The sequence below is a fragment of the Miniopterus natalensis genome, chromosome 2 (assembly GCF_054644295.1).
Source record: "Miniopterus natalensis isolate mMinNat1 chromosome 2, mMinNat1.hap1, whole genome shotgun sequence".
Lineage (NCBI taxonomy): Eukaryota > Metazoa > Chordata > Mammalia > Chiroptera > Miniopteridae > Miniopterus > Miniopterus natalensis.
Window position 1 is genome coordinate 138951341 of NC_142082.1, and position 13173 is coordinate 138964513.

The 13173-nt window shown below is 36.8% G+C and overlaps 1 protein-coding gene across 1 annotated transcript; it reads left to right on the forward strand.

The window, feature by feature from the left end:
* The first annotated feature begins 509 nt into the window (after positions 1-509).
* Positions 510-9124, forward strand: GTSF1 (gametocyte specific factor 1). Its single transcript, XM_087813763.1, has 6 exons — positions 510-525; positions 4790-4890; positions 6782-6908; positions 7325-7408; positions 7862-7925; positions 9022-9124. The coding sequence occupies exons 1-6, from the start codon at positions 510-512 to the stop codon at positions 9122-9124; spliced, it is 495 nt and encodes a 164-aa protein (XP_087669889.1).
* The last annotated feature ends 4049 nt before the right edge of the window (positions 9125-13173 follow it).

Below are 13173 nucleotides of genomic sequence, written 5' to 3' on the forward strand. Positions count from 1 at the left end.
AAGACTGGCAGCCTTTCCATCCTGTATTTTTATGAACTTGAGAGCTTTAAAATTGTGCCCTATTTCTATGTTTATCCTGAAGTTTAAATAACAGTATCCTTGTGGTCTTGATTTGTCCTCTCTCGTGTTAAATATCATCAAACCCTAACAGATGGTAAACAGTGACTGACCATTGTAATGGAACTTAAAGTAGACTGACATCAACTCAATACAGTTTAATTAGTAGTCATATGTGGTTTGTCTTAACTATTTGGGAGCCTTAGAATTTATTCCAAGAGTATGAATTAAGCAGTGATGTTGAAAGGCTTTAAAGTAGTGAAGAATACTTTAAAGGGGAAAAAATATTTGAAGGAGGAGGGCACTAAGGGTTTCTTATATTGAACTTGGGTAGCTTCAATTCCAGTTTGACTCTACCTCTTAGGGCCACCTTTAGGTACATTTCATTTCCAATTCCCTGAACCACTGCTTTTTCCCCCACAGCACTTGGATTCGGCTTCTTCATTTTCAACATGGAAGAAACTTACAGTATGTACTATTTATTGCTTTTAGAAAATAAGTTAACTTACATACAGTTTTATGTCTGAGAGGACTTTTAATGTGTGGCAAAGATTCACATTTCTCCTAAACTGCTGAGGAGAAACAATCTGTGTGATAGTAACATAGAAAAGTGCCCAAATTTGAAATAAGATACTTAAAATTTAAATAGTTAAAGAAGTATGAAAAGTCATCAAGTTTTGAAAAGGCTGCAGTTGGGACACCTGTATTAAATTATATTTTTATTAGCCCTGGCCGGTGTGATTCAGTTGGTTCAGCATCATCCCATGCACTGGTCACCAGTTCAATTCCCAATCAGGGCACATGCCCAGGTTGTGAGTTCAATCCACGGTTAGGGTGCATACAGGAGGCAACCAATCGATGTTTCTGTCTCTTGCCCTCTCCCTTCCTCTCTCTCAAAAAAAAATCAATAAAAACATTTTTAAAATATGTATATATATTTTTTTTTATTAAATGAAGCATTCTAATTTGTCAGGACTTTAGTTTCTCCTGTTAATGACATAGGTATAGTAACCTCTGTTTTCTTTCTATTTTGAGGGATAATATTACATAATATTGTTGATGTAGATTGAGTTTTTAGGATTAAAGAAATCTTAGAGAGGATTTTTCTTTCTCCAGTGATCCAGACACCTTAGATGGCCCAGAAAATCAAAAGGGAGCCAGCACTAGAATTACACAAGTGTAGAACCAAAAGAGACCTGAAAATCACTGTATTTAACACTCAAATTTTACACTGAGAAAACAAAACCTATATTAATTGATTTGCCCAGGGTTACATAGTTAATTAGGGACATAGTGAGAACCAGAGTCTTTTTTTTTTCTCCAGAGAAAGGGGGGAGGGAGAGAGAAAGAAACATCAGTGATGAGAGAGTCATTGATCAGCTGCCTCCTACACACCCCCCACTGGGGACGGAGCCCAAAACCCGGGTATGTGCCCTGACTGGGAATCGAACCTCGATCTCCAGGATCATAGGTCAATACTCAACCGCTGAGCCACACCAGCCAGGCAAGAACCAGAGTCTTATACATTGTGTGTATGGAGTGTCCTACTTGATATCACAAGGCACTATGGTTTCTAGGCCCTGACCAAGTTTGAGGAACATCTGAACCGGTGAGTAGATGAAACTTGTCAGCAGGGCCTACTTTGTTTCCTGCTTTGCAGTCTTGTTCAGGATCTCTTTGTAATAAGTTCCAACCAAGGGATATTTTAGTTCCATTCTGCCTTCAAGGAGGAGTCCAATAAAACCTTCATCACCAACATACAGAAACTACATGGAAATAGTCTTTATTAAATATCTACAACAAAGGTTCTCAAATTTTAGCATGCAGCAAAATCACCTGCTGGGGTAGGGCTTATTAAAACACAGGTTGCTAGACCCCACCCCCAGAATTTCTGATTCAAAAGGCCTGGGACCCAAGAACTTGCATTTCCAACATGTAAGGCGATGCTGCTGTTCTGAGGACCACACTTTGAAAATCATTAATCCCCAAGGTTGATTCTCCTTGATCTTCCCTACGGCTCCCTCCCCCACCCTCTTTTCTTAAAATAAGAAACCACTGGGCGTGGCTCAGCAGTTGAGCATTGACCTAGGATCCAGGAGATTGAGGTTCAATTCCTCAATGCCTGGGTTGAGGATTCTTGCAGGAGGCACCTGATGGATATTTCTCTCTCACATCCATGTTTCTCTCTCTCTCTTCCTCTCCCCCTTCCTTTCTCTCTAAAATCAATAAACATATCCTCCAGTGAGGATTAAATTTTTTTTTTTTAATTTTTTTAAGCAAATAACAAAACTAGGTACAAGAAATCCCATCACGTGCCCCAATATGGAGGAAACTTGAGGACATTATGTTAAGTGAAATAAGTCAGTCACAAAAAGACAAAATACTATATGATTTCACTGAATGATGAAGAATCTAGACTAGTCAAACAGAAATAGAACAGTGGTTGCCATGGTTGGGTGGAGGAGGGAACAGGAGTTGTTTAATGGGTATAGAGTTTCAGACTTGTAAGAGGAAAAAATTCTGGAGATTCATTGCACAGCAATGTGAATATACTTAACACTACTGACTTGTACGCTTAAAAATGGTTAAGATGGTAAATTTTATGTTGTATATATATATATATTTATCACCATTTAAAATTTTTTAATTAAAAAGAAAATAAAAATTTTAAATCGAAAAAAACAGGTTAGAGCTGACCTAAATTACTAGAGACCAAAAAGCAAAGCATTATGATAGGAAACCATCATTATCAACTCTGATGTATACCACTGTGTGGGCAGTACACTGTGTATGAATCATAATGTACGTCAAGTATGTCAGCTGCTGACATGGCTTAACATTTGCTAGTGATGGCATGGATTAAATGAAAGGATTTAATAAGAATTTCATCTGTAAACTCTCCCTGGGTGTCCTAAAGCTTCAGAAATATGAAAAGATTGCTGGTCAGGATATGCCTGGTTGGCATAATAAGCCTGCCTGTCCTCTAAGATTTTTCCTTCCTATTTATTCTGTCCTTCAAGTCACCTTTCTGGCTTATTTGCATAAGGATCATGGTTAGCAATTTATTCCATGTTTACCACTCTTCCAGTGAAACTGTCTGTTTCAATTCCCTACTGGCTTCTGATTTTCATAGCAGTCTCTTGGTTTATAAGCTTCTTGTCAAATGAGAATTGTTTATCTTATTTCACTTTTATCATTGCCTTCAGTGGGGGCAAAAGCATTTTGTTAGGTTGACTCTTGTCCTCAAAATATACTGAGAATGTGCTTAACCATTGAATTCCCCTTCCTTAACCAGTTTATTAAAATTTGGGGCTCAGCCTGGGCATCTTTAAAGCCTAAGGGTAGTTTTACACGTTCAGAGAAACTTCTCTGAGAAACATGGAAATAATCCCTGAAAGTATAGCCTTCTAAGGGTAGTTTTAAATAGCATGATATAGGTTAGGGGCTTTCTTTCACCCAGCAGCTTCATATGTCTGCTGTTGTTTTAACCTCAGGAGATTCTGTGTTTGAAGATTATTCTGTTTTTTAATCTGGCAAATTTGATAATCACTAGATTAAAGAATTCTTGTTTTTTCTAATTTATGCATCAAAATATGAAAAGTAAAACCACCTACCTGATAAAGGTATTGGTTTCATTTGAGAGGTAATTAAAGTAACCAAGATCAGGAACTACTTATCGTGGTAGTAAATTAATGTTGACAGATGAAAAAGAAGTCATCTCGCCTGGCCGGGCGTGGCTCAGTGGTTGAGTGTCGACCTAGGATCCAGGAGATCGGGGTTCGATTCCCGGTCAGGGCACATGCCTGGGTTGTGGGCTCAGTCATTGACTCTCTCATCATTGATGTTTCTATCTCTCTCTCTCCCTCTCCTCTCCTCCCTCTGAAATCAATAAAGATATATTTTTTTAAAAAAGAAAAGAAAAAAGTCATCTATTAATGAATATTTCTCAATCTTCCATAGAACATGTCACACATATAAAGCAGTGCTTACTAACTTTTTTCATGTCATGCATACTAGTAAATAGACGGGTGCTTTTTTCATGTCATGCATACTGGTAAATAGACGGGTGCTGGGAGCCCACGTGCAGTGGGCCCTGCATTGATATATTGGACCACCATCCATTCCAGCCTTCAGTATACTGGTTAGGAAGCTCTGGTTGGGCTAGCTAGAATGGAAATGACCCTGAATTAGCACTTTTAGAAAAGGAAAAGAGAATGTCATTTCATTTAATTTTTTGTTTTATAGTGAGGGTCACCAACAGTGAAAACAGCAATGTTTAAATGCAACCAAATATGGCCCAGCCGGGCGTGGCTCAGCGGTTGAGCCTCGATCTAGGATCCAGGTGATCGGGGTTCGATTCCTGGTCAGGGCACATGCCCGGGTTGTGGGCACGATCAGTGACTCTCTCATCATTGATGTTTCTATCTCCCTCTCTCCCTCTTCTTTCCTCTCTCTGAAATCAATAAAGATATATTAAAAAAAAAAAATACAACCAAATATGAACCTCATCCCTTGATTGTTGGTTTTGCTGGACTTAACACAATTTTATCTTATCAGGGTTACAGTTTCATTTTCAAATGTTTAGTCACCCTTTTTTTTTAATTCCAAGTTGTTATCAGACTGTCTTATTCTATTGTTACAGATTCTGTTGGAAAATATATTGTGCCTGTAATGCTGTGGTTTTCTAAAGACCTGTTAAGCTTTGTACTTACCCTATTTCTCTCTCTTTCAGTTGATTCCCTGGACCCTGAAAAGCTATTACAATGTCCCTATGATAAAAACCACCAGATCAGGGCCTGCAGGTTTCCTTATCATCTTATCAAGTGCAGAAAGGTAGGGTATTATTTCATAATTTGCCCTGTAATGCCCTCTTGAGTGCTTTTTAAAAAGCCAAATTTTATAAATATCAAATAATTTTAACATAAGTGTTTTAATTGAATGCCAGAATTGTTTTTGGAAATCTACCTTTGTATTAAATACCAACATTTATAAAAAGGGGTTTGTTTACTTCTTGGGTACATAAGTTTTTCCCCTATTTTAGTTTTTTCCCCAACTAACGATAAGCACCCATTTATAAACAGCTTTTCTGGAGTCTTTTCTCCCTTTGTAAAACAGAGGAAACAACTAATTTTTGCTAGCAATGAGAAAATCCCTTTTGCCTTGTGAATTCAATGTGTCCATTGTCTTGATAAGGAATGAGTATATAATATGATTTCTGATATTTTCGGTTATAAATTTTAGAGAAGCTGAACAGTTAGAGGCTAGCCGAAGAAAAGATTATTCCTAAAAATAACTTATTCCAAATTTCGACAATAAGCATCTTTGAGGGGGAAATAACAACTCATTAGAGGTTCTTCCCTGGTCTGTCTTTTGTAGATTTAGCTGTCATAAACTGCTTTAATGCTGGTATATTAACTGAGGCACTTTGAAAAGATTGTTAGAGTGCTGATGTCAGATACAGAGGCCAAAGTTCTGCCAGATTTATGTTTGGAAAACAGTTTTGGTTTTCAATTTTGGTTTTCAGTTGTATGCAATTTAATCCAAAATGCATACAATTTATGTATGCATTAACATCCTATAAAGGGTGTTTCTCTTGCAGTCCAGGAGATATGATTATAATGCCATTTTTTATTATTTCTCCAGCTCTTTTTAATCTTTTGAGCAAAGATCCCTTAAGGTTGAACCTAGACAATATGGATCAGAAGATACTACCACAACTTCCTCCCCTAGGCTCTCAAACATATCAAGGATAAAGGTTGGGAAAGGGAGCCACGCAGTGTAAAGACATTGTCATAACTCTTCTCTTCTAATGCTCTTAATCTTTTGCCCCAAAACCTTTGCATTGGAATGCCTGACATCCCTTAACAAAAATTATGGAGATAAGTGCCCTCCCAATTTTCTCCATCCTCTGTTTTTTTCTAGCCTTCCCCCCATTTCACATTAATTTTACTCTTTTGAGTATTATTTGTGATATATCTTTTGCTTCTCCTATTAAGCAAATTTCTTAATTGCTGGTATATATAACCATAAGATTTAGGGACATTAAACACTTTGTTTTGTTTTAAAATAAGGAACTTGGTGAGCAGAGTAGACTCTATCCTTTGGGCTTTTCCTTAGTGAAATAATGGAAATAAAGGTCAAATTGTTCAGAGCCTCATTTCAGGCATCATTACTTTAAATAAGTGTTCCTGTGTTAATCTGAAAAATCATTGGTTTGCTTCTTCTGCAGCTCCCTTCCAACAGTTATTTTCCAGCCCTATTGTATTGCAGTAGCAGGGGCACTACTGCAGTGCAGACTAAGAATATGTTTTAGTGTTACTGTGTATCCTCAATATCAGCTTTCAAAGACATCCAAAGAGCTCTGCCATTACAGGCTGTGCCACCTGAATCTCGTGACTTTGAAGAACAGGGAGAGAAGATGTGGTTCAAGTACCCAATTCTAAATTTGCTGTTTACCTCCATATAAGCTGCTCTAACCCCAAAATCTGTGTTGTCAGTCTCTACAGTCATAACAAAGAGGCTTATGTTTTGCTGAGTTTGAGACACTATATGGTTCTTATGCGTGATAAATAATTTCCTCTTAATTTTCTACTATGAGTTTACCTATCACAGTAAGTTTATTGAGAGATTTTAGGGGAGCCACTTACAGATAAAGCTGAGCCACACCCCTTGGACTTTTAAGAGAGCAAGAAAATTGATAAACCCCTTAATTTTTGTTCCACAGAATCATCCTGATGTCGCAAACAAATTGGCTACTTGTCCCTTCAATGCTCGCCATCAGGTTCCTCGGACCGAAATCAGTCATCATATCTCAAGCTGTGATGACAAAAGTTGTATAGAGCAAGACATTGGTAAGGCTGACTACCTAAGATGTTTCGGTGCTAGAGGTTAGCCCCTTTAAATTTGTATTATACTACATTGTCACCTTGATTTTTGGGTTTCAGTTTTTAAGAACACTTTCAGCAGGAAAAGGTCGTCTGGTTGTGTTTGTCAGAATGCTTTTTCTCTAAACAGCCTGATTCATTTTACCAATAATTCATCAAACTAAAAAAAAAAATCCTTTTATTGCCATAAATATGGTAAATACATTTGTTTCTGCTTTTCTTTCATTCTTCTGTCAGCAAGGGGATAAGACCGCTCTGTTTATCTTTCATGGCATCCATTTTTCAGTAACAAAGACCCATTGTGCTACTCTCTTAGCCACTAACCCCTTTAAACATAACTTAGCAATGTCCCGGTTTATGTCAGAATCTCTATTGTCTTGCAGTCAACCAAACCAGGAATCTTGGACAAGAGACTCTGGCTGAGAGCACATGGCAGTGCCCTCCTTGCGATGAAGACTGGGATAAAGGTAAGTGCTTCTGCATCTTTTTCTTCACAGTTTCTAAATCTCAAATCATTTGCCTTAGACAGAAGGAAGATTTTCCTTTTTTATAAACATACCATGTTGTAGAGAATGCTTTATTATTTTTATTGCGCCCCAAAACAAGCACATTTGTATCGCTGTGCAGACACGTGAAACAGCCTATTCCTCTTAATTGGAAAAAGCACTTCTTTACATCTGTTTTTTCCATAAATTGTGTTACACCATCTGTGTTTGGCTGTTACTAGGCACATTTATTATTATTTATGTCGTTTGTGTTTATATCCTTCTATTAAATTCCTGCTACTGTGTCACTTGGGCAGGGTCCTTGATCAATTTTTACTTCCTTCTCTAAACAGGTGTATTATTTTTCATTTTACAAATTCAGCTAGCATGAACTGGTGTCTTATACTACAAACTATGTTTTACTTCCTTTGGCAGATTTGTGGGAACAGACCAGCACCCCATTTGTCTGGGGCACAGCCAACTACTGTGGCAAGAACAGGTAAATGAAATGGTCTCATTCCCAGCACTGCCTCGCAAAATCAGTGTGCTTTGTTACCAAAAAAAACCACCAAAGCATGAGTTGACCTCTTTCCTTGATGATGTTTCTTGGTAGTAACTTAGTCTAAATAGTTTTGGTGGATTATTTTTCTTATTTCTTCCTTGATTCATAAAAAGTCACATGCTTTGTGTTAATCACTGTGGGAACATAAAAATACTAGCTTATAGTCTAGCAAAGGAGATAGTGCTGTCCGACACTCTTATGTCTTAGTTGGGTTTTTTTGCTAGGTTCGTATTATTTTAATGGTTTCAAAAAATTATCCAGCTATACCACGTGGATAATTTTTCCTCTTGGTAACTAGTGTCTAAGGAAAAAGTAATCTTAAAAGTTTTTTATTTGTGAGTAGGAAATCCAGAGTACTTATTGGATAGGGAAGAAAATGCATCTCTTCTTCCCACTGATTTTGCATATAATTTTGAAATCTGTAGGATTTCTCATTATTTTATCTTCAAACCTTAGAAGATCAAATTTCAAATCCAAATGAGAATATTTCTGGATTAGAAAATGAAGGAATGAGATGCTAGACTTCATTTTTTTCCCAAAATAAAATATCAATTTTTATTTCTTAGCTCCTGAGGTCAGTTAGTAGTTGTAAGTGTACCTTATTTTGTGTGTGCACTAAGATGGAAAAACTTGAAGATGAATTTTATTGGTACAATTTTAATTTTGCCTCAGTTTTGTGAGATTTGTTGCCTCTGGTTTGATTGTCTTGGCATTTTATTTTATTACTTACGTTTATTGAGTGAGTTTATGAGCCTGCCATACAACTGAACAGTAGATGGCATTGTTGTTTATCTCAATTTCTGGAAAATGAAAATACTTAGACCCATCTTAATGCCTGTACAGAACAGTGAGCTTTCCAGAGAAATGGTAATCATTCTAATTACAAGAACATTTTGATGGAAATGTGTTTACATTTCATAATATAGGTTGTTTTCCCCCAAATTACAAAAAACATAGTTTGATTGTCTTGCATGTGCCTGCCTGAAGAATACAGATGTGCTGGCATAGTCAAATTTATCTTTTTTTTTTCCAGCCCTGCAAGCAACATAGTTATGGAACATAAGAGTAACCTAGCTTCAGGCATGCGCGTTCCCAAGTCTCTGCCGTATGTTCTGCCATGGAAAAACAGTAAGTGAAATGAGACAAAATGCTTTTATTCTTTTCTTTGTGCTAATAAATACAGTTAGTCTTGATATTCAAAGACATGTCTAATCTGAATACCTTGCACTCCATAACCTGAGAGAGAGTACCTCAAGTTTTGTACCCTAAGCACCTCACGTCAACCTAGACCTGGTTCTGGTTAGTAACAGGAAATTATGAACAGGAAAGTACAAGACCACAGAAACCAAAAGAATATTTTCAAGATAGGGTTACCACTGACATCAAATACCATAAATAAATTTGGAGACCAATAAAAAGACTACTGTCCTGACTGGTCTTACTCAGTGATTAGAGTGGCAGCCCACTCACCAAAGGGTCATGGGTTCAATTACCCATCAAGGGGGTACATACCTGAGTTGCAGGTTAAATCCCCAGCCCCAGTCAGGGCACAAGCGGAGGCAACCAATCGATGTGTCTCTCTCTCCCTCTCTCTCCCACTCTCTCTAAAAAAATAAGTGGAAAAAATATTCTCAGGTGAGGATTAACAACAACAACAAAAGACTATTGATTTTGGTTTGGAGGAAGTCATCCCTGACTTTTAAGACATAAGATCAATAGGGAATTGGGATTAAAAATTGAATTTCAGAGACCTAAAAGGAAATGTGTAGAGAGAACATGAAAGTTGTGAGTCATAAGAACCAGCATAAAAATAGTATTTAAATGTCTCCCCTAGACATCAGAGGCCATGCTGAGCAAACAGATACTAAATTTGTATCATACCACCCTGGTAAAGAAATTCCCACATATGGAACACCCAAGATATTGTAATATTTAATATAAACTTTCTTTTCCTAATGTTGCCCCCAAATTCAGATTCCCTTGCTTTCAGTGCTACTATTTGAGTTAATTTTCAGGTGGCTAGAGGATTTCCTTTAAAAAACTTCCCTTTGAATACTTGCCCAAAAAATGAGATCACCAAATCATATGCCAGAAGTCTTGATAAGTATTTGCCTTTCTCATACTCTTGAGAAGAATCCAATCACTAATTTTAAATTCTTCTACTTTTAGCCCTGACCAGTGTGGCTCAGTTGGTTGGAGTGTTGTCCAATGTACCAAAGGGTCTCAGGTTCAATTCTCAGTCAGGGCACATACCCAGGTTGTGGGTTTGATCCTGGTTGGGATGCATATGGAAGGCAACCAATCGGGTTTTTTTTTCTCTCTCTCTGTCCCCCTCTCCCTTTCTCTCTCTCTAAAATCAATAAAAAAGCATATCCTCAGGTGAAGATTTAAAAATAATAAATAAATAAATAAATAAATTATTCTACTTTTATATTGTAATTCAATATACCCCAGAATAAGTCATTTGTGTTTAGTTAAAATAGAGGATGGAATGAATTTCAGTTGGCCTGGTGTATTTATTTTGAAATATTTCTACTCTATAGATGGAAATGCACAGTAACTGAATATCTCATCAAGTAAGTATTTCAGTTTTATTTCACTGTTTCTTCAGATGGTAGCAAGATTTAACTGGACATAAAGCAATTTGGGTCCAATTTTCTTTCAGATTATGGTACCAAATTAAAGCTTTGTGTGTCCCTATGTTTTTTAAGTATATAGTTTCTGTTATGGCTTTACACGCTAATGAATAGGCATTTACTGCTTAAATTAGAATTCGGTTAACATGCCAAGTTGCTTTCCCTGGAGTTAGTACACATTCCCTTTTTTTTTTTTTCTTATTTTCTTTTCTTTATCAGAGTTACATTCTAGATCTATCACGCCTCTTTAATGGGCTGAGATTAATCAGACAGCTGTGCTTCACTGCTCTGCAATTCTTTCCCTGTGCAGTATAGTTTAACATATCAAAATATTCATACTCTTTTTAATGAGCACTTAAAAGTTTTGGGTCTCTAAGAGTCTTGCACTGCTAATCTTATCTGAATATTTGATTTAACAGAACCTCACAAAAATCTATATGAAGAGAGCATAATGTTTTACTTTTCACAGATGAAGCCTTTCCTCGAGGTTACCCTATGTACCTACCATAGCTGAGCCAAGTTTGGTGCTTCAAATGCTGTTTTGGCTGAGGTTGCCCAGCCACATGGCCCCTGGCAAAAGGAATAGTATAAAGGCTAGAAATGGGAATATATCCCCCACTGTCTTGCAGCTAGTAGGCCCTCAGTGAATATTTAGTGAATGAATGAGTAATTGGCCTGTTGCCTTCCAGTTCATTCACTTCCTCTGGACAGTGAATCAGATGGACCTTCTGTGAGTTAGGGTTCATTTTGTACCAAAACTGATGTTTCTTCTGGTGAAAAGTAGAAAAGAAATTCTAAAAGCAAACACTCCTTAGCTATGGAAAATAACTATCAGTTGCTTCTAGGTACTAGCCTTTTTTCTTGGTAGGTTCTGACATCAAATTGTTAAATACAGGGGGGTGAAACGGTGGAATGGGTCACTGGGGAGAAAAAGGGACATCTGTAATATTTTGAACAAAAAAAAAAAATTGTTAAATACATCAGGAAAGTAATAAATTGCATCTGGCCCCAGAAGGAAAAGAGACACAATAGCACTGGGCTGTGTCAGGGAAGTGCACACAAATCTGGATAAATCATGAACTTTGAATCCTACTCTGACACACTGTACAAAATACTTGGTGCTCTAACAGTATGGATAGTTACCTTGTAAAAATGGCTACTCTTAAGGTGAAAGCCTAGGAGAAACTTCTATATCAGTTAAGATACACCTCTACTTTGGAACTCAGCTCTTTGCTATTAAACTCCTTAGATACTAAAAATTTATTTTTCTGTGTAAGCCCTGAAGAATCGGGGAGAAAAATTATCCTAGGTTAGTTAAGACTCTTTTAACACCCACAGATCTTCTTATCCTCTTAATAAAGTATCATTTATTGAATGCCTATTGTTGCAGAATTCTCTGGCTTCTTTGGAAGGATACAAAAGAAATAGAAGACATGATTTATTCCCTTAAGGAACTTAATTATGGGTGGAGAGTTTTTTGAATATACATAAGGTTGAAAAGGGTTTGTTTACCTTGTATTCAATATGCTTTATCCCATTTGTGTGTTTATCAACAACTCCATTTTTTACTAGATAAGTGCCTCAAAAGCAGGTAATATTAATTTTTGTTCTTCTAATGTACACTGTAACAGTTCAAAATATATTGTTAAATGAATGAGTAGTAGAGTGAATGAAAAGGAAAAAAATCAATATAAGTTGATTAGAATTAATCCAGAATTGTCTGTAGGAGTCAATTGCCTGGATAGTCAATTCTTATTTTCTCCTCAGTCATAAAACTGTTGACACAGGAGTATACATTGATCTCTTCATAGAATGCTTTTAATTCAATTAACAAGTTTCTGTGTGCTTAGTGATACTGAAGAGCTCAGGGTCAGAAGGTACTTGATGCTGTGCCATTAACAACAGGAGATTCCTCCAGTGACCAAGAGATTTTAATTGGGTTGTAATTGTGTGGTCCATTGTCACATGTAGTTGGTGCCTTTGTCATTGAAAGGAACTAAATTTTCCTTTTTTTCTCATTTCCTTACAGATGAGTGAACCTAGAAGACTCTTGCTTCTTCCTGCTACCAGTGGGTTCTTCATTTTTCTCCTAATCTAGTTATAGAAAGATAAACTATCTGTGACTTTCAAACTGACAGATGCCTTTTTTTTACCCCCTTTTTGAGTCCTCACTCATTTGATGCAAGAGTGAACCCTCATACTTAGAAAAACTGTTTCAAATAAACCATTGATGTAGATAGGTTGATAGTTTGGTTAAGTACTTGGAGCCCCAAGATCAGAAATCACATCCCTTTCCACATTAATGAAACATAATTATTGGGTGGAACAGGTCATTGGAGAGAAAAAGGGACATCTGTAATATTTTAAACAAAAATAAAATGTAAAAAAAAGAAAAAAGGAAGAATCCAGCAAAAGCAGGCAAGAAACTTGGGTTGGAAGAAGTAACTGTGTATTCATGTTCTCTGATACACATGGACCAAATTCTTTTTAGCATTAGTAGGAGTGGACCAATTTGATCAGTGCATCTGTTTATCCAGAGTCTCCAAGAT